This window comes from Hippocampus zosterae, chromosome 19 (genome assembly GCF_025434085.1).
Source record: "Hippocampus zosterae strain Florida chromosome 19, ASM2543408v3, whole genome shotgun sequence".
Lineage (NCBI taxonomy): Eukaryota > Metazoa > Chordata > Actinopteri > Syngnathiformes > Syngnathidae > Hippocampus > Hippocampus zosterae.
Window position 1 is genome coordinate 8,535,088 of NC_067469.1, and position 27,768 is coordinate 8,562,855.

General features: G+C 44.0%; 1 protein-coding gene across 11 annotated transcripts in view; it reads right to left on the reverse strand.

The window, feature by feature from the left end:
- nhsl1b (NHS-like 1b) overlaps window positions 1–27,768 on the reverse strand; it is a 76,970-nt gene that overhangs the window by 15,327 nt on the left and 33,875 nt on the right. For 2 of the 11 annotated variants that reach the window (XM_052053441.1, XM_052053443.1), the window contains exons 2-4: window positions 3,909–4,061; window positions 1,283–1,413; window positions 740–923 (exon numbers count right to left, since the gene is read on the reverse strand). In XM_052053441.1, coding sequence (XP_051909401.1) covers window positions 740–923; window positions 1,283–1,413; window positions 3,909–4,061 — 468 coding nt within the window. Of the gene's footprint in view, window positions 1–739; window positions 924–1,282; window positions 1,414–3,908; window positions 4,062–4,328; window positions 4,709–6,669; window positions 6,855–19,203; window positions 20,123–24,988; window positions 27,395–27,768 lie in introns of those variants that run through there. The other 9 variants (XM_052053449.1, XM_052053444.1, XM_052053445.1 and 6 more) reach the window with 9 other exon arrangements.

The following is a 27,768-nucleotide window of genomic DNA, read 5'->3' on the forward strand; positions in this document are numbered from 1 at the left end:
ATTTTCATTTTTTTTGTTTCCAAATTTGACCTGCAAAAGCTTGCGCAATACGGATTTTACCACCAAAATTTATAGCGGTGACGTTTTGGGTAAAAAAAAAAAAAAATTCCACCTGTAGTTGAATCGGACCCCGCGTTCATAAATGTTACAAAATATATGACATATGAAAGTATTATTATTTATTCTCATGATTAAAAACCAAATGTGCTTGAGAAGAGAACTAGGACAGATTAGGGGGGAAAATCTCAATAAGTTTATTTGTATCCCTGATCAGAAAATGTTGTAATAACTTTAATTAATATTTATAATCTGTAATAAATTGAGCAGTACTATTTGTCAGTATTGCGTAGTTTATTATCGTCTTAGTATTTCTACCGTATTTTTGCAAATACTTGTCATAGGATTATTTCATATTTCGGAATATTATTTTGTATTGAATTTATTATTATTATTATGATCATATTTTATATATTTTGTCTGCATCATAATTCAATTATTAAATTTTCTCAGAAGTTTTTTTAAATTTCTTTACATTCTCACGTGGCATTTTATTTTACATCTTATGTCAGTTTTTATCATTTTTTTTTGGGGGGGGGGGAGTGCTGTATCTCAATACTATTGTCCATGTACTGACCAGCGCACGACCAAAAATCCAACGCAAATTTCCGAACAACACACACACACTCCAATCTTTGACCCCCCCCCCCCCCCCCGCCCCCTCGCCCCAATCCCGGCATACCTGTGACGTTGATGGCGACAATGTCGGTGGGCACAGCCTGCGCCGTCTGCCTCATTCTCTCTTCCGGGGTGGGCAGTGTGGGGGCTTTGGTCGAATCGACCTCCGAGAGGTCGGCCTTGTCGCTGGGCGTCTGCGGCCTCGCGGATAGCTGCGACTGTTCGTCCTCTGCCGACGACGCCAGCGACTGGCGGTCAAAGATGGTAAACGAATACATGAACCCGGGAAGATGAACTCACTCACAATTGAGGATGTTGATATTCTAAAAAGTCGTCTCGGCATTATGTAAAATCATTTCTGATTCTGCCGACCTGCATGCAGTCGGCGGGAACACGAGTCCACAAAACCAAAGATCAATTGACACACTTGGCTATGGGCGGCAGACTGGGACCAAGTGCTTAGCACGACTGTTCAGAAATTCTGAGTGAGCAGCCAAATGTGGATGTTCCAGCGGCAGCCACTAGAGGGCAGGCAAACACTGTTTTCCAGCATCTCCGTTGAACCGAATCAGCACGGGAGGACATCCAAACAGACTTTGACATGGACATTCACCTTCTTTTCGTCGTCGTCGTCGTCCTCGTGCAGGCTGCTGCCCGACTGCGGCGTGTCGGAGAAAGTGGGCCCCTGCGAGTAGTACTGCGAGCTGCGGAAGCCATCTTTCCTCAACTTGTCACATTCTGCGCGACACACACAAGGAAAGAAAGGGCAAACATTTGACTTCATGCTCAAGTCACACGTTTTTAGCCTTGAAGCGTTTCTATTCAAATACAACAGTACATTTGAGTGGCTGGATAAATAACTTGAATACATTAAGCCTACTAATTTTTCCACATGTAAAAAAAAAATATATATTTTCCATTAAAAAAAAAAACGTCATTCTATAAAAATCATTTCTTTCGATAGATGTGTTTTAATCGTGTGCGCACAGCCCCTGGTGGATGCTCACACCTCCTCTGCCCTGTGCGTGTGTGTGAAATTGGAGGAGACAGTCGATGTGGGCTTCACCAGAAGCCTGTCAGACGGACGGTCTCGCTTGCTATGTCCTCCTCATTTCCTCAGAGGCTTTTTTTTTTTTTTTTTTTGGTCTGGCTCGTCAACATAATGTACCTTCAACTACACGACTCCCTCAATGAAAAAGGCCTCGTGGCATAAATCGTAAATGCGCGTGACTAATTCGAGGGGTTCGCGTGGGCGAAAGGAGCGTGGCGACGCGTGATGATTTCAATGAGCTCTTAGTTGCCCGTTGCTAGGCAGAAATGACGGTCACAGAGTAGCAAGTGACTTCTTCCCATTGATTAAGGTTTCACTCAACGTTTCTAATCCACCTGAAAAAGATATCATTGCTCCACATTTGATATCATGTGAATAATTGGCCTCAAAATGGAATCCGACAAAGTCCACCAGGCCACTTCACTGGTATTCCTTAATGCGGAGGCACAGGTGTGACCTCACCCGATACTGTCGCATAAAAAGCAATTGTCACGCATCCATGCTTTAATGGTGCCCTAAAGCAGATGAATCAATAACTCATCATCGCACCAACGAGGTCAGCAAGTTGCGCAACGCTCGCCGCCGTCGTCAATATGAGCCGTGTTATTGCGCAACAGCTGTTGCGGCTTCACGCGTTCAGATCGTTTGAAGTTGTGGTGTCATATTTGTAAAAGGTCTCTCTAAACAATGGGTGTGTGTGTGTGTGTGTGTGTGTGTGTGTGTGTGTGTGTGTGTGTGTGTGTGTGCGCTCCACTCTGGACTTCCTGGGAGTCTGCTTTTAGACACACGCAAACGCACATCCCAGGTGCTGTCATGTGACACCTGTTGCCTTTCAACGAGGACCCCTGCCGTTCGGTGGTGGTGGTGGTGGGTGCGTCTCACTTTATTCCAAATGCCAGGTGGCTTTCACGTACGCGTCAATATTGTGTGTGTGTGTGTGTTTGTGTCACTGTAAGCGTCAGCTTCCATCTCGTCCTTTTATCTACTGCTTCACAAAGCCACTCGAGTGTTTGTACGACGACGCCGTTGACGATGTGGGCTGGGAAGCTTCAGCGCCTGATTCGAGGAGAAAGGATCTCACGCGTTTGTGTTGGACGCCCAACGCGGCGCGCAATACAAACGGCGCTTTTTCTTTTGGTTGCCACGCTGCTGTCTATCGACATGCCAGCGGACTGTTAAGTGTCTGAGAGGTTTGGTTCACGCGGTTGTTACAGTAAATCACGAGTCGCGGCAACGGCTCACGTCGACCGCATTCAATGTGCGTTCAAAATCATTAAAATATGTTAAAAATCTAGTAACAGGTCAATTTGTTAAAAAATAAATAAATAAATGAATGAATACATTTGAAACAATTATGGAATGCAAAAAAAAATCCTTAAGTAAAATTACAGCAAAAAAGTGACAGTGTCACATAAATAAAGTTGTAATATTTGAAAAAGAATTAATTAAAATACATATTTAATATATCTTTATATTTCAATATATTTTATATTTATATATATAAGATCTGTGATTTAAAATGAGCTTCAATTGCGAGAAAGAAAAAATGCATGGTACCAAAAATAAAGTTTAGAATAAAGTTGCAATTTTACAACAAAGAAATATTTGGGGGCGGGAAATGAAAAGAACAAAGTTGTCTTCTTTCAAAGAAAAGATAAAAAAAGCGTAATCTGTAACGACAAAGTTGTAAATTAGAAGAATAAAGATGTAATATTACGGGGGACAAAAGCAATATCCAAGAATTAACTCATTCAATCCCAAAGACGTTTTTAAACGTCCTTTCAGACTTGGTCTAGAATTGGCTGGTACTGAATGAGTTCTAAGAACTATGAGAATTAAGAAAAAAAAAGGAGTACTGTTTAACAGAATATTTGAAAATGAAAACAAAAGTCATAAAGTTACCAAACAGATTTTGTAAGGAAAAAAGCAATGTTGAGTGGGGGAAAAAACCCCGAACAAGCTGTTTCGTAGAAGTTCGAGAAAAATATTGAACGTAGGGGCAATGATATAAAGTTACGAGAGTTGTACGATTAATAATTGACGGATTAGCATTTATTCTGAGACGAATCGTTCACCGGAATATGCCAAATAGTTGAAGCCTGACGTGAAATGTAACCGTCGCAAAGTTTCGTTCCGCTTGAGCGGCTATCCGGCGAGAAATTGCGGACTCGCCCGCCGTTACCTCGCAGGGCGCTCTTCAGGTTGACTTTGGCCTGGCGGTGGAGGTCCTCCACGCAGGGCGGCCTGCTGCCCGGCAGGAAGACGTTCTCCTGTTGGTGCCACGGCGCCGTGTAGTGAACCGTCCACTTGCTCTCCTCGTCCAGATTAGACACGGCTGTCGAGACAAAAAGCGGCACCGTAAGTAACCTCCCGCGGTCTGCTCCGAAAACACCACTCGGTCATCGTAGACTTGAACATTTGTGTTCGCGGCAAGAGAGGAAGGGGAGAATAACACGTATCGGAGGTGTCACACCCTCTAACGGAACAGCTGATTGCAAAGTAGTTCCTCAAACCGGTCCATCCAGTTTGATATGAAATAAAAAAATGCTCCGGCGGTTCACGAATCCCAAGCAAGGTCAGTTCGCATCAAATCAACACCTACCAATCGAGCGTATCCAAGCCAAAGCGGGTGATCCCGGGTGCAGGATTAACTCCATTCGGGGAACCCTAGTCAAACCGGGACCACTTCCTCTGTGTGGCTTCTTCTGACCGAGTGTGTGTGTGAGACCGGGACAGAACAGAAGTGTGATTGAGGACTGGCCAGGAAGGGGAAGGGCCAGGAGTGTGTGTGTGTGTGTGTGTGGCAGAGCTTTTTTACAGGTGCTAATGAGGCCTGCGAGGATGTGGACTGCGACTTTGTGTGTCGGCTGAGGAGGGCCTATACGACTGCAAAGTGGGAGCACTTTGATATCCACATTAGCAACGTGCTCATATTTAAAGTAACCATGAATAGTTAATCAAATTCAAATCGACATTGTGGTGTAAAAAAAAATCAAATCGAAAAGGCTGCAAATGGAGGAGGGGGAGGGGCCTACCAATCAAGGTCAGTCGGCAGACTTTATTTGAGTGCTTCGGAAATGCAATACAGATGTCTACATCGCATTATTTGACGAAGCATGAAAAGTTGAAGCATTTGTTTTCATCTGATTTTTTCTTTTTTTTTCTCGCCACGCTCGTTTGGTCGAATTTTAATGACGCTGTCGGGTTGGAACGCTCTAAAGACCGCAAGCCAACCAAAACCATGTTTGGTAAGTTCATTCATCATACAATTCAAATTCAAGTCGGTCAAACTGTCTTTCATATGAATTCATGGCTTAATTGTGGCCTAAGATTCTCCAAAACATTGTTGCTAGTAATAAAAAAATGTGAACAGCATTCTGGTACGACCACGTCATTGTTGCAACTTGGTTTTCATAGTGTGTATTTTCTACCTGAGTGAGTGGCAATCTCATATTTTTTTAAAAAAAAGTAAATTATGTTGGATCTAACTTTTCAACAGACACCATGGTATCGACGTGAACAAACAACTCGTTGGTATGCGATCCCTTCATGGCCCAATGAGCAAATGAATGATTTTCTCAAGCTTTCCCACCAACATCGAGCGAGAAATGATACTTACCTCCCGCGACGCTTCCGCTATGATTTAATGTATTTATTAAATGCCAAAGGTAAACCATTAACTACGCTGCACAGGCAAAGGCGATGAGCAAAGTGCAGCGTGGGCCGGCATGTGAGCTAATAATCGACAACGTCGCTTCAGGGTTATAAATAGGTCTCAGATTTAAACCGCCACGAGCGGCTCGGAGCTCGGCGGCGCAACCGCACGTGCTTTTCCGAGGCCATGGGGTGTCCACTTAATACTGCCCACTTTCTCTTCTTGCAGGCTTCACTAAATGTTAAAAAAATATCATGTAAAAACATCATAATATACATATGATACAATAGAATACGCTGGCTGAATGGGTTCCGGCTAACAAGGTGTGAAAACGAGAGCAGGTGTTGACGTTGAAATGAGGAAGCCGCTTGGAATCTTGAGGATGAAATCTAACAGTGTGACAAAAACACGACAGCGATAGGGGAGGGGTGGCTTCACACGATCGGGATTTTTAACTAATCACCAATTAGCAATTTGGGGGGGGGGGAAGATAAACACCTTGGTGACACACCCACAAAAGATCCAAATGATTTTAAAATATTGGGAAACATTCAGAAAAAAAATTCTGATGAAACATGGTGAGAAATATTGGATTGTTAACTTTTGAGGATCCGATGACAATGATGACTGATCAATTGGCAAATGATTCCAACCGATCAGCGATTCTGGATAGAATATCTGCCAATCTGATCCGGCCGTTCAGATCTGTGAAAAGTCGAATGAGACCAAAGACACGATACTGTGGCCCTTCGGTTTAGCAACGATATTTTCACCTATTTGCAAGATTTTTTTTTCAGGGCTTGGCAACCTTTCCCTACCAACTGTTGCAAACACCCCTACTTATTCAACTTTTCCCCCTCATACAGATATTGGGAGTCTCAATTATTTTTGGATTTTCACTCGACGCGGCCGGACTCTGTCCCTTTCCGATACCCCGCGAATAGCGGAGGTTCACTGTATTTTAAGAAAAAAAATGTCATCTTCTGAGAACATGGTTAGGAAAACTACGACAAAAATATTGTAACATTACAAGGATCAAATTCCAGTTATGAGAACAAAGTCATCAAGCAAAACAGGGGGAATGCTACGACACTAAAGAAATATTTTAAAACCATAAAGCCATAACACCAGTCAACTAAAACTGCAACGTGACAAGATTCAAGTTTTAAATGAGGAAAATAAAGAGTAACATAAGAAAAACAAAGCTGGAATAAAGTTGCAATATTGCCCGAGTGGGCGAAAAAAAAAAAAAAACATCACGTTTGAAAAATACAAAGTAGCCATGTACCTTTTCTTTTGAAGTACTTAATGACCGACTTAAGCGAGGTCCCAATGAACACCATGACTCCGCAACCGGGATAAAATCCAAGGCAATGAGAAAAGACGCGAGCTCAGCGCTGCTCACATTATCGCTCGGTGGGAGCGTCCACTATGCTGACAATCAGACTCCAACCCTCCATCTCACTCTCGATTGCTCCCTCCCTCTGCCCCCCCACCCCCTTTGCACCGCCATAATCACTCCACCCCAAGGACATGCAAACACACACACACAGTAGTGGGAGGGGCGTGGCCCGGCCCCTCTTGTTCTGCAAATGTATTTTGGTTACCAAGGAGTCCGAGCAGCAACTCCCTCCATCCTCGTTTTTCGCCCACGTCCTTATTTGAGCCATTTCATTGAACGCACTCAAAATAACCTGGCAGCCAAACCAAATGGAAAACCGTTATTATTGTTATTGTGAATGTGAATATGATGACGATGATTTGTCAATTGTCTCTGAGAGCCTGTCAGGTAAGTCCTAAAAAAAAAAAAAAAAAACACCTCAAAGGAAAAGTTGCGACAATATCTCTCAACTGTATTTATAGAGCACTTTAAAACCACCACCGCTGTGTGGCATATGGGGAAAAAAATCATTCATACAACAAACAATAAAACACTACATTAATAATGATGGCAGTAGAAAGCACAGAAATGGTCACTTCAAGTCAAAATTGACAACGCTTTTTGTGATTTTTTTTTTGTGGGTCGACTCTTGATAGACATGCCTCCCAAATTTCACGTTGCTTCGTGAAACTGGCTGTGGGGGCGGAATCGATGGAAAAAAATCATAAAATGACAGTGAAATGGTCACTTTGAACCAAAATGGTCAACTTTGTCATTTTTTTTGTCCTTGGGTTCTTGAGTGAGAATTTTGTGGATCTACTCATGATTGACATGCCAACCGAATTCATGCTGGTCAGTGAAGCGGGCTGAATTTTTGACTCAAAGGCTGCCAAAATAAAAGTAAAATGATCGCTTCAAATCAAGACGGCATACTTCTTGTATCATTAGGTTTCTTTGGTTCTTGAGAATTGTTTTTTGTGGGTCTACTCGTGATAGACATGCAAACCAAATTTCACATTGCTTTGTGAAACGTAAAATAACACCAAATTTTCTGCTTCAAACTAAAATGGCAAACTTCCTGTGTCTTTGTGGGCATGTTTTTTTTTTTTTGGGGGGGGGTGTATTCATGATAAACATGCCTACCATATTTCATGTCGCTGGTTAAACTGGGACTGAATTTTTCAAAAATTGTAGGGGCTGCAATCAAGCAACAAAGCTCTCAAAATATTGACTTACCTACTTGGCGTAAGAATAGTATTTTATGCTCGCCACTTGTTTGTGGGAGCCACATGAATCTAGATCACATGCAAGCCTCCTATTGTGAAAAAAAAAAACTCCACAGCCCCTCCTCCTGCCAGCGTATTTCTTTTCAACTCCAATGGTAGGAGACTGTTGTCTGGCGGGTGTTGGTGGGGGGGGGGGGAGTTGGGGGAGGGCTAGGCTAGCTTAACAAGAGCTTGAATGGGTCTGCAAATGATCCTTGAAGTTGTGGCCCTCGCTCCCCCTACCCTTGAACATGTCACCCTTTCAGGGCACAGAACGACTTTGAGAGCATTTTGTTGACTCAAACTCGATTAACTCTCAACTAGGTTTGGTCGATACAGGCATTTTCTCCAGACCGATACTAGTGAAAATCTGTCAACTGCAGCAGTGGAACACCAACTACTTGCAAGGAGGATTTACTCAATGTCAGATTTTTTTTCTGGGGAGGCTTAACTATCGGTGGCTGGTATCGGCAGAATTCGCAAGTATACAATATTTAACAACATGGTTGTATCGGCCCAATACCGATACCTGGTATCGTTAACCGCTGATTCCTAATTTCAACACGCATGCTTTAAAATCAATAGTTACTGCACCATTTTTGAAAAAGTCGTAATTTGGCTAGTGGGAGGGATTAATGCTACGTGAAACTGTTAACGCTAGTGGCTAGCGGGCGCTGGACTTCAACGCTCAACCTTGGCAATATCTTTTTGCTTTGAGCAAGGCCCGATTGCACATGTCAAACCGATAACAAAAGTGTGTCACTATTGTTACCTGCGCCCTAAACCGGAAGTTTCTTCGTCATATGAGATACTGGAGATAAATGAATCATTTACTCATTGCTAAAGATTTGAATAAAACTCTATTTGTTTTTATGCCAGTATTTGCAATTAGGGAATAATTCTTTGAATAACCTAAACTAATCAGTCTCAGATTGGAATTGTAATGCCATTTTGACAGTTTATTTAGCAATAAATCCATATATTATGTCAGGCCGTCCAAGCAGAGGTACAACAAATCCTGTGGTGTGCTGCGTGTTGGTTGGCTGGCTTGCGCTTGGCACGTGTACAGTATTAGGATCAGTCATTAGAGAGCCTATTGTTCACTCTCTCACTTGCACACACAAGCACACACACTCATACACAAAGACACAGACAGGTCAACCACTTCACGCATTGAATAATAGCCCGTAATGTAGGGCACCTCCAGGATTATACACATAATACTTCATCCGACACCTCAAAAAGGTTTTTCAGTTTGTAATCTGCTCATGCAAAAAATACATGTATATATTATCGAGTTATTAGCCCAATTATTGTCCGTTTGAGGTTTTGTGAAGTCCGACAATGTGGAATTCCAGCAACTTTGACGGGTAAAATGTTTTTTTGCACTTGTATAATATTTAGGGATGGTCAAATGAAATATAGTTGACCTTTTTCGGATGTAATCAAGACATTTGAAACCGCTTCCTTCCTGTTCACCACATATAACATGAAGAGTAAGCAAAATGGTGTCAAGTTAGTGTATCCCTCACAATGTTGACATATTTGAAGATTTTTTTTCAAGAATAACTGTTCAACTGTATTATTTTTTTTTGCATATTTTGATGAAGTTTTATGCTTTAGAAAACATTTGTGTCTGAATTTTGAGGGGGCTTGAGGGGGCGGATTAGGGCATTTACATGGAAAACGCGTCTCTACTTACAAATTTTCTTCCAGAACCAATTAATTTTCTAAGTACTGCATACATTTATTATTTCAATGCCACAAGTCTTTAGTAAGCTGTAGTAATAGTAATTTGTCACAGACAAAAAAGAATATATGCCTCTGAGTATTGTGATATGATCTAACCGCCAAAAAAATGCTACTTGTTAGCCTGTCTTTTGCATTTCCCTTTTTGGATTTGCATTAAGCTAACCTATTCATGACCAAATGTTTGTCTGACAAACTGCTGCTTATTGGGGATGTGAAGTGAGTTGAGTTCAGCATGAATTATTGATCATCATCATCACCGTTGGAACGGGTGCACACCGGCCCGCGGCGCCACATCATCGTTTTGCCTTTAGGTGAAACAACAGCAGAAGGATGGAGGGTCGACATGAATTCTTGAAGAGGTTTTGCAGCACTTGTACGCTGTGACAATGATGACTTGACGGTGACTGAATTTGCATCGAGTGGCTGGATCAATCCGCAAAGTGTCACCGGACTGGCTTTGATTTTTCTAATTGGATTGAAGCGGACGGAGCTAAAGTGAGCCCCTAAAAACCTCTCAACCGAAGCTGATCCGCGAATGTTAAAGCGTCCCCTGTTTTTCCTTCCACCAAATAGTTCTTCTTTCTCAGACATTAGGCGCACAGGGTGTATTGATTTTCTGCTCTCCGATTACCCCCCCCCCCCCATAGTCTGCGTTTTCGTTTTATTTGTGGACTGTCTGGTTACGGCACTTTAACACTCTGAAAGGTGCAGATAAGTTGGAGCTGGAAAGCAGCAGGTACTTTGTCAGGCACACAATATTTTCAAATCATTTGACATAGAATCTGTTGAAAAAGTGGGACTTAATCAGTATGGCTTCCTCCCATAATTCCAAAAACAGGCGCGTTATGATCATCGAAGACTTAAAATTGTCCTTAGGTGTGATCACTGTCAAAAATTGACTTTTTTAAAAATGTTTTGCAAATAAAGTGTTGCTAGAGTCTGGAGTGACAGCTATTTGAACGTGGTAATGTCCCACAAAGACACTCGCCTATTCACAACACCCGAGCGTCATTGTAACTACTGTATCCAAGTAGGAATTGAATCCCTTTTCCGTGACAATCATTTTATTATTTAGGAGGGGCACTAGTGACTCACCAATCCCTCCCCTGACCATCTTCTTTGGCTACAGGATGAATGAAAGCGAAGCCTTGGGGGGGATGGAGGGAGGGTATGAGAAACCTGATAGCTTTGGTCTCGCATGATGAAGGAGAGGCTGTTGCCGGGTGAACTGAAGCTGATTGCTTGTGAATCAGCTTTTAAAAGCAATCGTAGCCCCAGCTTGAATATAACAACAGTAGGGATGCGCAATGTCAGCAAACGTCAAAGTTGACCCGAGTCTTGAATAAACAGCCACTCTCACCCAAGCACAACAGACGACACACAGAAGGCCAACAAGTGACGCCCGGGCGAGGCTGAGTCAACAATCCGTAACGTCGCTGTTAATGATTCTAACATAGGGTTAAGTTCCCGTCCAGCCGTTGCAAATTCACACCCCGACCCCTTCGCTTTCCCATCCACCATCCTCCTCCTCTGACCTTTTTCTGACACCCAAAAGCTCTCCTGCTGTGCGTGTGGTCAGACCTTGTGTCTGTAAAACGGCGTTGGAGTCTAGTGAGCTGCGAGCATTGGTGCCGTTGCGTCAGCGGAGCCTTCCAACTCTGCGTGGGTGTCATACACAAGCGCACATGGACCATTTTCACGTCTCGAGGCGCCGCTCCAGCTGGCTAAATCAATCCGCCCCGCCCCCACACCTCGCGGGATGAGGGACAATGCGGCAGATTGTATCGCAAGCAAAGGGAAAAAAAAAAGAATGGCTGCAAAATTGTCACTTTGATGTGGAGGAAGCCATTTTTGCTGAGCGGCCATGCGAGGCCGCGCATAAACAAAGAGATAAAGGTTTAAAAGCGAGAGAAGTGCGGGGAAGAAACGATGCAGGACAGGTGGGAGACAGGTAGAGGTACACAAGACAAGGTGAGGCGCCATCAAGTCAGACATCCCCACCAGGACTCTCAAAGGCGCAGAGGAGTTGGCGGTCACGCCTCATTGTCATTGCCCTGGAGTCCGACCCGGCTGCTATCAAGGGAGCCGCTTTGAAATCGAAGCTTCATGGCAGTCGGCCCTCCTGTTACGTTTGTTTAAGAGGCCAAAAATGTTCATGTTCATGGGACCCGCTGCAAGGCTAACCACCCAAAAAAATGCTAGACTATGTTATGCTGCCGCCCTGGTGGCAGCATTTGAAGTACACCACAAGGTGCCTCAATGGATGTCAAAAAGCATTTTGGTGACAAATATTTACTGTGATTGTGTATTTAGTACCGCGTTAGCAAAAGGTAGTGGTAAACTACGGTATGTTTGGGTCACCGTCGAGGAACCCTTGTACAACAAATGCAAGCGAGAAGCAACTCAGACTGTCTGGAAGCTGCGTTAGCGCCAAATGCTCGCTCACCAAGGCAACTTTTACAACTTGGTCTCCATTAAAGCTGTCAACAGCTGTTGACAGCGCACGTTTTATGAGCGGCCTCATTTGTTTGTCCCGTCTCTTGGTGCTTACCGAGCTTTGTGTGCAGTTTGGATTGGTCGCTAGCCGCCCGCTAGCCACCCCTGGCAACGCAGTTTTCAATCCTAAACCGAGACACCCCAGACAACATTCGTGCATGCTGCCCTGTTGTGTTGATGGAATCAGGAGACCGAAGTAAAGTTTGAGCTTCAAACTAGGGATGTTCAACAACACTTTTTGTAGACCAATACCGGCACATCCATTTACTCTCTGACTACTGGCCGATACTGTGTACCGATACCTGTAGTACTTTTAATATATAAAAATTCATTCAACACAATGAGGAAAAACAATTGGGAACCAATTGCTTTCTTTCCGACCCAGATGACAATTTGCCAAGGAGAATTTATTGAGATTCTTTTTGCTTTAACCCATTTAATCCTAAAAATTTCCCAGACATTTAAAAGTCCAAATCAGGTGTCATTGGTAGCCCTTCCAAGTAATCAGTAATAAGAAATTTTAGAGTCCTGTAAATTAAATCATTGTTGTCCTTGACAAATGTGACCAGTGGGATTAAATGGGTTAAGTATCGGTGGCTGGTATCGCGCCCCCCCCACATCCCCAAAAAAAGAAAGTTAATTATAACATCCACAATAGAATAAAAAATGGCGTCAGAGCCTTTCATGAGGTCATTTCCATGCAGCCAAGCTGTCTGTACCAATATTGACTCAAAGACCTTCTTACATCCAGACATCGATATCCACTTAGGGTGATGGTCAGAGTGTGTGCGCGTCACTGATACAGGTTTATTGATGATTGTAAAGTGGGCCACCACTCTACCTTCTTGTGCATGTGGACTTACACGTTATAAGAGGTGGGACTTGTTGGGCACTTCACGATTCGATTGCGATTATGAGACAGGGGCTACGATTCGATTAGAAAACGATAATTGAGGAATCTTTCATTTATCGATATCGGTGCACTTTTTCACAACGCACATTATTTATTTATTTTTGTCTCCCTGAGTCAGGATTCACTTGCGATTTTTAAAAACACAATTTACAACAAGAAACGAGATGAATTCATGTCCATTGTATTTTAGTCAAATGACGGAAATGCACGCAAGTTACATTTAAGTACACATTTTAATCATCGAAACATGGACGCTAGTGAAGCGATTCAGATTTGTCCACGTCTGAATCGCGATGCATCAAAGAATCAGAAAAAAAAAAAGCCTGTACACGTTACTGTTCCCGGGCGGGGGTGCGCCTGCAGCTGTTTCTCCAGGAACAACCGAGTCAATCCCGCACAACACTCTCGCTAGACTTCACAGAAAACTAAAATGGGGGACTTCCTGTTCCATTTTTCCGAGCGAGGCTTTTCTGAGCGTCCTGCTATGATAGACGTGTCCACCCAATTTCAGCTAATTTTTGAACAACTTTCCAAGGGGACGCGACTGAGACGCGACTGAGCCTCTTTCGACGGAAGCCCGACGACACACTTCCGTTAATTTAGGTTAAGTGCCTCAAGAAGCTCAAGGGCACATTGCAACAAGCCACCTGGGGCTAGCCTCCATCATAGTGAAGTGGGTTGAAGCCCGATGCAACAACAATGTGCGTGTACGTGCGTTCATCTGCACTTGCTCCAATCTGACAAGCTAATTGACACTGTAGCATTTGACCTACTTTCTTCCATGACACCTCATTTCTCAGTGGGTCATTCCCACAAATGGGGGTTCGGAGGCTGCAATACTGTACCACCCAATCGGTAATTCACATGCCAAATTGAGCCAACCGTGGTTAATTCAGAGGAAGTGGGCTAGACTAGCAGGCTCAGGGGCGCTGGTTCGGACGCAAGTTCTGGTGGACGCCATCGATCGGTGTGATCGGTCCACAACGCATGACCGCACGTGTCTTTGTTCATTTGGTTTGCTTGCGTAACCTGATTCTGAGCATCCTTTACAGAGATTCCACTAAATCGGTGCAGCAGAGCTGTCGGAACATTTATCTGCTCTCGACTTTGACACAAAATTCAGCAAAGACGTAATATGTAAGCGAACTGATTGGCTTGATGTTACCAGACTGACGTCCAAAATCTGTCTCCACTATCACCTTAAAGTAGATGTGATATGATACTGTCATGCGATATATCCCCCCTTCGATAGTTGCGGGGAGTTAAACATGTCTCGGGACAGACTTTGCGTTCTTGGCTGTGGAACGTGATCCATAAAACACAGCAGCCATTGAGGCTAGTGTGTTGGCCATCATTTCAAATACAAACACAGATGTGTGGACAAAGCTGCACATGCAAAGAAGAAGGTTCGTGCTAATCCTGCTCTGAAACCTTGCCTGGGGAAAACGAAGAGAGCACCCCAAATCCACTTAAGCCCCCCCCCCTTCCGTCCTCAGCTTCATTCTTTCATAAATCACCACTCCTTCCCTGTGCCTGTCCATCTCCGCATCTCCATCTCCTCCCTTTCTATCGCGCAGCGGCAAGGCAATAACGGAGATATTATGAATGAGTCTCCAGGGAGACGCGGAGAGAAAATTTAAGGCCTGAAATTCCAAAATGAAATTCCCGGTGACACTCGGTGTGTGCTTTGCCATCCGATGCTAATGTGCATAATCCCATCAGCATGTCAATAAATTGTGACATCAAGATTTACTTTGTGCCAGTTTTACAATTAAAGAGAGAAACAAGGGCAGCTGTCGGCTAACCTGTGTTGTACCGCCACCTTGTGGTGAAAATGAGCAGACGCTGACATCAAGTCAAACACAGCAGGGGCAAACAACCTCAGTTTCTTGTAGTCTGAAAGACTTTTTACCGTGTCCTGGACTGGCAAAGAAGCCAATGAATAAAAAACGGTGCTATAGAGAAAATGACTCATCAATGACAGAAATGGTGGAGGGCCTTCTTGAAATCATTTTCCACCCGCTTGCTTGTTCCTTTTCTAAGCACTCTCTACGGGGGGAACATGAGCTTTCAGGAGCCGCCCCCCTCCCTCTTTTTTTTTTTAATTTAAGCCTTTGCTTGGCTCTCTAAAGCATCCTTGAGGAGTACTCGGTCTAAGCGAAGGCAAGATGGCGGGAGGCCGAGTCTGGGGGCACAAGGTGGGCCGAGAGCTTTTGATGAGCTCTCTCTGATGAATCACAATCCAGTTGCACAACTTCACTTTATTTTTAATGTTGGCGATCATGCAATGAGATGTTTGTCACAGAGATTACTTTCCAAATGAAGTGTCGGAGGGTAACACAGATTTAAGACTTGCAATCATGTTTGTATTCAAGGATTGACACATTTCGTCGCCGTCATGTACAGACGTCAGTCTAAATACGGTCCGTTCCACTTCCCCACAAAATGATACTATTGGTCTGTCCCCGAGATCGTCTGTTATTTTTAAACATAATAAACACATTCTAAGTGTTGGACATAACTACAGACCGAATCCACTTTCTGAAATCACTCCACGGCAGCCGTGCAGTATTTTGTCTCCTCAAGATTCAAAGCCTGGAAAATAATTGTCATATGTCAGAATAAGCCTGATTGGCTGAAAATGGATCAATATAATGCTTCGGTGCGAAAGGAACTAGTCAGCCATGAAGCAAAGTGTGAGCAGATTTGTTTTTCTTTTAATTTCATGCTAGCTTCTGTGCGTGTGTGCTGAGCAATTCTATTTCCAGCTACGTTATTCACTTTCATTGTCCTAAACCATGGTTATTATCCTTCTTTTGAGGTGTTTGACTCAATTAGTCGTATCAATGAAGATTCTAGACCCCCAAAAAAACGAATCGGACAACACATGAGCTGTAGCAAAGACAAGCGATAACCATAAATGCGAGCAGATAGGGGAAGCACAGCAGCTTGAGAAAAACAACGCTATTAACGTGATTGGTCATGTACGGTGAACCACGCAGATATTTTTCAGACCCACCAGCAATACATGCATAAAAAGATGAATAAACATTGACTATTTTTAAACCAGAATGTTCTGATAAACCTCATAATTTCATCCAACAAAATGCTGCAATCTTGCTAACATGCTAACATATGGTGCGAAAACTCAAGGACCAGCAAAAGAAATCAGTTTCGATTCAACGGTAAACCTAAACCGTGAAAAAACTGCTACTTCAACACATACATCTAAAATCGCTTAAAAATCGTTCGACACAGGCATGACTAGCTGTAGTCACAAACCAGACAAACTTCTATTAACTTGATATTTCTCCAAGGGCTTTGGAACAGCAGCAATTGCTACATAATAGCATATCGAGCAGAGGGGGTGGGCAACCTGCAAAATTTTCAGCCCCAAATCTCAAATCCCAGAGGAACTACAGAAAACCCACCAAAACGAGATTACGGCCCAATATTTGTCAATGGTGCCTTGATTCGGTTTAGTGCGATGGAGCAGTGGCGCCGGTTTAGTCGCTAACCATCCATTAAGCTTCTAACAAGATCAGAGAGGTGCCCCCCGTGCCTGTCTGTTAGTGGCGCAGCTTGCAATTAAGCATCAAAAACCGTTCGCCTCCTTGATGCGTTGCTCAAACGCACTTAGTGGTGCATAGCGTTCAGAGGCACGGGACGCTCTTTGCGTAGTCTTCGTTGATAAAAATAAGGTGAGTTGAAGAAAGAAAAACTGAATAATGCAGACCCCGTTGCTTAGACAGAACACACCATTTTACAGTTGAATGATTCTAACTTCACCACCCAGCCCCCTCCCCAATCGCCATTCTGCAAACTGAATGTGGAATTTCCTCATTATGCTGTGTGTCATGCACCCTTCCCCATTGTTCCTACAACCGGCTATTTGGGGAGGAGGGGGGTGAATACTTATTTTTAGTGAGTCACTGTTGGAAGGCAGCTAAATAATTACACTGTGTGTGCGTTATTTAAAATCCCTGACTAAGTGTTTTTGGGGAATGGGATAAGAAAGTTCCTAGCGAAACGCTTCTTTTTTGTTTTGTTTTGTTTTGTTTTGTTGACAAAGAACCTTTGTTGTGGACTGTCCTTCCAATTGCAAATGAAGGATTAGATTAAATTCCTGGACTAGTTAAGAAAATCCCGCCGAGAAAGACGGGAGGGGTGGAAAGACACCCTATGAGGGTTCGAGAGCATCATTGAGAGAGATCCGACAAAAAAAAAAAAAATAATAATAATATAAGATAATAGGCTCTCTACAAAGAACCCAGTAAATTTCGGACATGTCATTCATCTGCGCTATGGGTAACCAATTTTTTTTTTTTCTCGTAAAAGACCAAAACACTACTCCGACCCCCCAAAATTCTATTACTCCATTTGATTTTGAGCGCATCTTATCCATTTCATTTGCTCTCATCTAGTTACTCGGTGGGGTCTTTCAGGTCCTCTACCCTTGGGAGCTATTGGTAGTGATTGGTTGATAGCTCAACCTGGCATCCCACTAAAGGATTAAGAGGAAGGAAGGGTTGGGGGGGGGGGGTGATCCAACACCTGCTCCACCCTTTAAAACTGACTGCCAGAGTTCATATCGACCGTAGCAGAACTATAAGAGTCGTGTGTTAAATAAAAGGACATCAGGAGCAAAACTCTTATGTTTTTGTCTGCGGAAATCCAGCTGTTCAGCGGTGCATGAGCACAAAGTAACTGTGACGCCTGATTCCACCTAAAGAGCTGGGACAATACTGTCCCTCACGGTGGCGGCATCTTGGGCTGTCACTACACGTTAGTTAAAGCGGGCATGAGGATGTGGCGTACCCGCCTGCGAGCGTTCCGTCATGCTAAGTGCGCAGGAAGAAAGAATTCTCTTTTTTAGACCAAGTACTCTTCGGTGAAAGGAGGGGTAAAGTGAAATGTCAGTGAAAAGGAGAAGCTGCAGTTGCAAAAAGTGGGGTGCATGATAGCTCCTTAACGGAGTTGCGGAGGTGAAAGTGGGGCACCTTCGTGACCCTGATCAGTCACCCCTCAACCTCCTTTCAGACCAGATCCATCACCTCCAGCTGTAGGCTTTTGTCTCTGGTTCCCAAGAGGTGGCCCCTCTGGAGAGCATCCCCAGGATATGGCTCGATTGAAGTATGATGCGTGTACAGTACGTTACAGGGTCCATAAAAACACAATCACAGTAAACCCTGACATTCAATATTATGTTAAATCTAGTCTAGATTCGGCTTGAGCACCGGTTCACGCATGATCGTGATCTTTTGTTCTTAAGGACTGACGCTAACAATGCCGCACCAAAGACCATTGGTGTCAGAGGTCACAAAGCCAATCTCAATTGACGCCACTCAACGCACTACATGAGACAGAAGGCATGGATCATCAGGCAACCGGTGGGGGGCGATGGAAATCACCTAATGGGAAGAGACAAACACTTGCTCGGGGAAGAGATCAAGTCACTTTGGGACTGGGACACACCGTTTGATTAATACAAGAAAAACACCTCAGGTGACTAAAGTACAACCAGCCAGGACAAATACTACAATCGTTCCTGTAGTAAATACAAAATGTCAGGCTAACAAAAACTGCCACCTGGGAAATCCGGTCACAGAAACGCTACAATAATAAAGTCTTCTGGGTTAAACGTCAACTATGCCTACCGTCAAAAGTCTGAAGGTATAAACTATTATTCAATTATTCCTGTAATCAACACGAATGTTAGGCTATTAGAGACCACTACCGAGGTAATACCATCTTGAAGATGTTTCAAAGAACTCTCTCTATAACTTGGGTTAAATGTCTACTGGAACTAACGTGAAAGGTTTGGACGATAAGAACACACAGCATCTATACTAAATAATTCCTGTAGCAAACACAAATGGGCTAATAAGAACTGTTATCCTGGGTAATCTGATCTCAAACATCCTCGAAAAATGTCTCCTGGGACGAGCATCAAAACTCTGGACGATAAAGATGCACAGTATTCAAACTCAACATCTTTCCCTCTTGGGACTATACCTTTCTCATCATGGAAGGTTTGAGTCTTCCCTGATGGGCTTTTAACAAGAGGTCCAAGCAGAGGTTTGGGTGTCCAGAGAGAGTCCGGTTTTTGGTGGACTTTGGACACGGACAGCAGACGTTTGCGTAGGCAGCCCTCATTGCTGGGTGTCCGGGCGCTGGGGGAGGCCTCCGACTGAAGGCGGTTCCCCATCTTGTTGGCGGGCTGGAAGGAGAACGGTGCTTGCCTTTCGCCAGGGCGGTCCTCATAGCAGGCCCTGTGCCAGCAGCCGACCACCGGCGCCGAAGAGAGGCAGTGCACATATGTGATCATCCCCAGCTAAGACCTTAACACCAAGCAGTCGCCCACCTCCCTTGGGCTATGCAGACCCCACAACTCCTCCCTCTCTCTCTCCTCAATCTGGAGCCTCCACTTGAGGCAGTGGCTGGTACTTTTGGTAACCCGCCGGGGACCGCAATGACCACCCCCCCCCCCGCCCCAACTTGGACTCCTCCTCCCTCCTACTACAGTTTTTGTCCTTCCGTTCCCTCTCTCAGGGAATTCTATTGATTTGCATTGATTTACTTGACAAAGCCTGTGTGCAAGGTTATCTTACAAACTGAACTTCCACAACAAATGCTCACCACACCTATTTTAGAACTAGGCCATCAGAAAACCCTGGCATGCACTTGACATCTTGGATTCTCAAAAATGACCACAAAAATCCTGATCAAAAAGATCCAAAAATTAGGTTGAGAACAAAAACAATTACTCCGTGTTTTAACTAACTGACGCATCATGCAATGCATTAATTGATTTAAACTAATGTTCAGAAGTCCAGAGAGCCATGCATCAGTTTGAAGTTGGAAACAAGTCAGCAGTTCTCTACGTCTGGCAATTTAAGAAGGAACTTCGTCATAGTCCAGAATCTTACACCCCCCACCCCACCTCTCCCCAAGTCCTCTTGATTCCCAACCCTGCTCATCTAATCTGTAAACCCAGATTAACCAGCCTCGTCTCCACTCGAACGCACTCAACACAGATGGACACCATACTGGTGGTAATTAGCTACTGCCTCAAAACTGGGTTGCCATTTGTCAGACGGCACACGAATGATGCAAACTCCTGTGTCATGGAACTTCACACGCCTGCATGTGAATCGCTGTTGTAACTCAATACACACACACAGATGATGTCACATACAAAATAAGGGCACAAAAGTGCACGCAACAACCTGGTATGGCAAAAGTTAACAAGTGTACACGGGTAATTGTAGCCATGTGAGTCACAGATGGGTGGTGTGAATTAATACCTGACACCTGAGCACGGACAGATGCACGCACGGTGGATTAAAACCAGAATAGATCACCATCAGACCGTGACTGGAGCTGGCATCACCCGTGATAAGTGAGGATGAGGGCAGCTGGTTAGTGGGGCGTAATTCTGGAATTACAAGGCAGTGCTCGTGGCGGGGGGTAAGGTCTCCCTCTAGTGGTCGTCACAAATCACAAAACCAAAAGTAAATCATTGAAATTAAGCATCTTCGCCCATTTCTAGTAGAAGTCAGCATAGGCCTGATTGTTGGTTGTGTCTGAAGGATAATCCTGAGCGAGTATCCTGTGGTGTGGGATGTGTTAAGTGATTGTTCCTGGGCCGACGACTCTAACTGTGAAACCAATTCAATAATCGCGAGGGCAAATCCTTATGTGTTGCTTGAGCAATGGATTGCATGATTGGGATGTGAAAGGGACCGCTAGCCAATTGTTGCCTGACATAAATAGGCGAGCCGCTGGTTACCATTCATTCGCCAGAGAGAGACGGGGAGAAAAATTTGTAACCAACGTGATAAGCTAGGTCTTTTTACTTCTACAATGGTTTTCTTCCTTATCTATTCCAGCGGTCTGGATGCCCTGTGGCACCACTCTGCCCCTCACAGCTCAGTTATGTTACTACAACAAAGTGCAGTCTAGGTCATCTCAAGTGTTTTTTGCGCAAATAGCATTTCAAGGGGTATTTGCAGGTATAAGAAAGCCGATCTTAAGACTTTTTAAGACCTAAACTTGAACCCTATTTTACACATCGTCTCTGTGCGTCCAAGGTTGGCTGCCATTCAGCCAAAGCCTCAACAGCGGATCGCCCGCGCCCTGAAGGAGACATTACCGATGGTTATCATTTCCACAGTGTCGGGTCGGCCAAAACCACCGCATGTACGTGTGCAAATACAAACCATAATGAGCAAACCACAGTCTGCAAATGCATACACTTCCAAGGGTCATCCAGTGCAACGCTATTAGAGCCGTGCGAGAGCCGACGCCGGACGAAAAATGTCAAAACGCATACTTGTGGCAAGTGAGTGTCCACATGTGTCGAGTGTGTAAAGTGTTCGGGGGGGCTGGGGGGTTGAAAGGGAGGACTAGAACGGAAGGGCTTTGGTCAATGAGGGACAATGGTAACCATGGCTGCACATGAATCCCAATGGAGCACCTGCATGCTGGGTTTAAGTCGTGCACTCACCCGCAGGGAGATGACCACTGTTTTGCCTAAAACTTAACCCGAGGGAAAACTTCAAATGCGGCGCAATATTATCTCCAGACTAATCCTTTATATACAACGGTGGCTGTTTTAAAGTGTATAAATACAGTCGAGTTGAGTTGAGAACCTGCTTTTGTTCCTTCCTTCCTCCTTTGTCTTTTTTCCTTCCTTCCTGACTTCCTTCCCTCATGCCTTCCTTTGTTCCCGACTTCCTGCATCTTTCCCTCAGATCCACATTTTGAAATTTGTATCCTTCCTTCCTTTGGTTGAATCGACTTTTCGACCCTCCTTTCTCCAGCCCCTCTTTTAATCAAACCTGTCCTTTTATTCACGCATCCTGACATGAGTTCAATTTGCTTTTGTGCATCCCTTACACCCCCCACCTTACTGCTTTCATTATTATTCACAAAATCTGGGGGGGAAATAATAGATGTTACTTTAAAAAGTGTAAACCAACTTTTGCAATAGGATACCTTTGTTATTGTAGTTTGGTGATGGACGTGCACCTTGTCCATACTGTCGATTTGTTGAAATCCTCCAAGCTGCGTATATACCGTGAAAAAAGGTGCGTGAAACGCAATAGCAGTGTTGTAGCTAAATATAGCATTAGACATATGGAGAGCTATGAAGGTCATTGCTCTGCGAGCCCAAACTAACGTGACCCATCGCTTCCTCTCCGAAAACGTGTGTGGAAAATAAATACACATGCGCACACGTGACAAGTATTCAAGTCACATGTCCTCTAAAACTGCTCTAATATTAACTCTACGTCACATTTCAAGCAGCAGGTGTCCGCAAAGTGCAAAAAGATTTTAAAGATGACCCGACACATTCCAGCACATCTCGATTGGCATCTCCTGGATGTTCACATGCACTGGAAAATGCCAGCCGATTAAAGGATAGCGAGATATGCTTTTCGCAAAATGTGGTGCGCAGCCTTTGGGGGTAAATATTTTTATTATGTTTACATGATTTGACGATGATAGTTCGGTGGTGCGTGTGCACTGGAGTAGAGGTTTGCTACATCTGTCTGGATGCTGATCCAGGCAGAGTTGGCGCACCGCGTTCCCAAGTGCTTAACTCATTCACTCCCAAAGACGTATTTAAACGTCTTTTCAGACTTGGTCCAGAATCCACCTTTTCACATCCATTTTGCGCAAACCGCTGCTGAAATTTTTTGAAGCCATACAGCCCCTTCAACATCCAGGCAGAGTTGGCGTATCTTAGGCCATACATCCACCTCCTTCAACAGCCCAACAGAATCACCGCACCCCCTGGCATAAAAAACTTAAAGCGACAATTAACAAACTTTCAAAGAACCCACTCTTTTTAACATTCCCACATACTTTGCACACTCCTTGGCTGAAAAACTGTGGGGAATACTAAGTTCGAGTAGCCCATCTTGAACTGTTAAAAGCCATGCACCCACTTGAACGTCCCAGTAGAGGTGGTGCACCCTCTCTTCAGCCTGTTGAAAGCACCCAGTTGGCCACAATTTGGGGAATCCCGCAGTTAGAGTGGAGTTGTTCCCCTACTGGGGAAGTTGATGAACTACACTCTGATCCTTTGACCGGATAACACACCGGATAATATCTCATGATCGGTAATGGCAATGAAAGAGCATGCATCAACAGAATTATGTTCTTCCTTAACTCATTCACTCCCAAAGACGTTTTTAAACGTCTTTTCAGACTTGGTCCAGAATTGGCTGGTACTGACCGAGTTAAGAGTAGCCACGAGTGACCTTAACAAACCTTATGGCAATAGAATCATTAGCTTGGATGAGACTCCACATCTCAAGTGTGATCACGTTCCAACTTGGGAGCTTTAAGGGGAAGCAGGTCCTTATGTAACGTCCCAAAAAGCTGGTGTCAACAGGCGTAAAGAAGCTTAGGCCGAAACTTAAGGCTGCCGTGGGGATATGTGGTCAGCTGGCTGCTGAAGAACATGGACCAGGGCTGCATGAAAGCTTGAGTTGCTTATTTTAATCGGAACATGGGCAAGCAATCTGCATCTCTGGCAACCACAACAGGGACAGGATCTGGGTCAGTTCGTCTTGGCAGCATGACATTTCAAACTGTGACCGGTCAGAGACGGGGATTTGACAAAATGATGAGACTTTTTACATTCTTTCTAAGTATGTTAATAATACCGCATACGTTTTTCAACAGATAACACAACAGGATGATCGGGCATTTATTCTTTATCCTCAGTGAAGAGACTAAAACGACTGCATCTTACAGAGAAGTGAATTGTGCCAAGTCCATCCAAATGTCTGTATTTATTCAACATTACATACCCGACATGACATGATTTTGACGCAAAAAAATGTGTAGGACAACCAGTGTGACACTTCTCCGAATGACTCAATTTGGTTTCATCTTTTTTTTGCGCCATGTGTTGGCCTGCCCTATTGGTTACTTGGTGTGGAAACTACAAGTGTCAATTGTGTCATATTGCATGCAGCTGAGGTCCTGGGACTTTTTTTTTTTTTTAACAACGCCAAACAGTCAAAATGTTTAATGTCTTCTGGAAACCGGAGACAAGAGAATTAGTTCCATAAGGATGACATCTTCTAGCACAGCAACCCAGTATGCTTTTTTTTTTACTTAGTCTTACTCAAGTAATTATTTGAGGACTACTGTTTTACTTGAGTCATATTATTTTGAAGTAACAGTACTCTGGCTTGAGTACAATTTGTGGTTATTCCACCCGCCTCTGGTTATAACCGCTGGGTGAAAGCATAACTACGATGTGGCGTGTTGTGAAGACCAGTTTGACACTTGGTCGTAATCCACTGCAAAACGAGGGCAAATATTAAAAATCTCTTTCCAACGCCATGATGTCACGTGCATTCTTGAGAGGTGATGAAGGAGGTTGGAGAAGACAAAAGTGAGTGAGTGGTGAGTGTCAGGGCAGCAGAAGTGTTGCTACTTCTTCCTGAAATGCACTTTGGAGTAGCCGCTTTCGCAAGCTGGTACAAGAAGGACAATGCCGCAGTAGAAAAATATGTACCGCTACATCACTTTGATCGCCATTATTTTTACGCACACACACACAAACAAAAAAACAATTCAGGGAACTTGAACAGGACCAAAGTGGCACAAAATGAGGAAAGATTCAAATGGAAAGGGAGGAGATCGAGGCAAGGAAACTGCTGGGAAACTGCGTTTCCAACAAAGGAGGGATGGAGTTCAACTTTTCTTTGTCCTCCTGCCGATCACACGCCCAAATGCAAAAAAAACCCCATCCGCGTCCACTGCAGACACTTACCCCTCAAGCAGAACATTCCTCTTGACTTAATTCCACCAGAAACAAAACGCCTTCCTCCTCCCCGGCTCTCGCCGCTCGCTCCTCACGCATGCAGCCGAGACACCGACACTTACGCTCTGCTCGTGCCGTCGCCCTCCCGATACTCCTCCTTCCCCTCCTCCTCCAGTCACACACGAGGGGCAACACGCCAACTTCCCCACTGCAGGAAACTGCTTTGCGCAAAAAAACAAAAGAAAAAAAAATCCCCCCCACCCACCCCGCCTCTCGTTTGCTGCCGTATTTGCGCATCTATCAGAGCCGAGCGTCTCTCATCTTTAAAGCCTCAGAGCTACTGTCGCCATTTAACCACATCAGACTTGCCTAATGGGAATTTGCACACTATTATTTGTTGCACTGAAGTTCAGTGCCAGGGAAAGTCTGGTAAGCACGCGCTTTTCCTCGCCTATATGTACACATAACAACCTAAGGGAAAAAAAAAATCTAATAAATAAAAGATATAATGGATTCATTGATGTTAATCCAAAGCGATCTGAAAACAATGATGTCACTAAAGGAGGAGTTTGCTTTTAAATGTCTTAAATCTTTCCCTATTTTTTTTCAAGGCTTTCAGTTTGTTTGCCTTTAAATGTTGTTTGGTAACTCTGCGAAGCACATTGAGTTACCTCGTGTATGAAAAGAGCTACCTTGCCTCAGATCAGTTGAAATCATGTGATCCCATGAAAGCGTGATATTTTTGCTCGCTGTTATCAGACCGCAAGAATTTGATCTTGGCGCATGCCTACTCACAAGTCAGGGTAAAACTGGATTTATTAATTTTTTTCCTTCCTGTTTACGCAGAAAAAGTCAGTAACGATTTTCACATTTTCAGTTCACTTTGGGACCCATTAGAAAAAAATGTTTCATTTACTGAAAGCGCGGACGAGTTGCCAAAACGGTACCGTTGTTACGGTCGTTTCAACTGTATGTGAAGGATTGTGTTTTTCGAGCATATGGAAAGTGAGCAGTTCACATGGCGCCAAAACATGATGTTCTGATCAAAAAATAATCACTTAAATCCCCCGCAATTGAACTGTTGGCCTACGTGGGAGCAAACGACAAGCTCATCTGCATGTGCTGATGCCAAAACATTGATGGAAACCCCAGCCAGCCCGCAGTGACACACACAGCTAGCGTCCATCCCGTAATATCTCAAATGCTCAACGAGCATTAGCGAAGATCCAGAGCAAAAAAAAAAAAAAAAAAAGCCATTGATTTCCAATGAAGGTTCCCTAATGGCTTTCACGTGGACTGACTGGAACGGGTTTTTTTAGGTCATTCATCAAGTTTTAGGATACTTGGCCATGACATTTACAGGAAGTGACAATGGAAGACAAGGCGAAGCTGCAAATCCATCAGTTTCCCTGCTACAAAAGGAGCCAATGTTTTTAGTTTCAGACAGTGCAATACGTCTGAGAGCGTTATCGTGACGCTGCTGGCAGTGTTTGTCAAATTCAGCTTCAGTACGCTTGACGTTTGTGAGTGGTGAGCGCACTAATCCCAGCCCCGTTATTGCTTGCAGGCCGTGACACGTTTGCCAAGACCAGATGTCGCCAGTTTTGTGTGTAATAAAAAAAAACATTTTGAAATGACAATAAGGAACCCTCGAAAAGAAGCCTGCTGCTGCCTAACAAAGCAGCCCATAAAACCTTTTTTTTTTTGGCCTCCAGGCTTCCACCTTATAATGCTCGCGGGAACCTCCGCTATTAAAACCGCTACTGAGGTCGGCTCTCGCTAAGCCAAGCGGGAGAGAAGGAATTTTAGAATTCAATTTGCCAACAAATCTGCTGGCGCCGCAAACGGTACTTATTGAATCGTCGCATTATATCATTTCGATGGGTTTTCCATCGTGGCGTATCAATCGTTTTGATGGCCTTCCAGTTCCTACGATGACGGAGGAGGAATGAACGGAAACGGTCGCTGACCAATGGATACGTTGAATCGCGATTAGGAGTTCTGCATCGACATGTTTCTTTGATTTGTTTCTGGTGGAAGATTTGTGGATGCAACATTTGATGTTATACAAGAGAAAAATGGAAATGTGATCCACATATTGTGCGTACATAGCACTTCAGGAAATAGTTGTCGTTTTTGTCACGAGATAAAACACAGTCATTGTTGTCAAGATGAGGGCTTTAGCCGCCATCTTATCTCAACAGAGTGTGCTGTATGTACAGCTATTACGAACATGTTGTTATTTTACACCGAAAGGCAAAAATTGATAAATTGTGGCCGGTGAAAGCAACAAGAACCACGCAAATTGAAATCATGTCCACCAATGTAATCCTCTACCCTTTCATCAAGTCTTGTGCCATTCGGGGAGGATAAAACCCCATAATGCCGAGCTAATAGGATGCGTATGATACAAATTGCCATCAAATAACAGTCGCCATACGCCTGACAGATTTGTTTTGGGGTTGGGTTTTTTTTCCGTAGCTGTAATGCGATTTCACTCACACGCAGGCTTAAACGTAAGGCAGTAGGACTGATCCGAGATCAACCAAAAGAGACATGAACCATGAGGTGGGGGGGTCAAAACAAAGGAGGAAGTGACTTACCTGGATAGGGTGGATCAGTTATCAGCACATAGGAGAGAAAAGAGGAGAAAATTAGGCTCATTTGATATATTGGAGTATTTGCGTGTACAACATATTCCCACAGGCTGTAGGCCACATCAGCAGATTTCCACGTCTATCTTTTAATGAGGCCTTGCTGCTTTATACACACACATACATCGTCCCCCT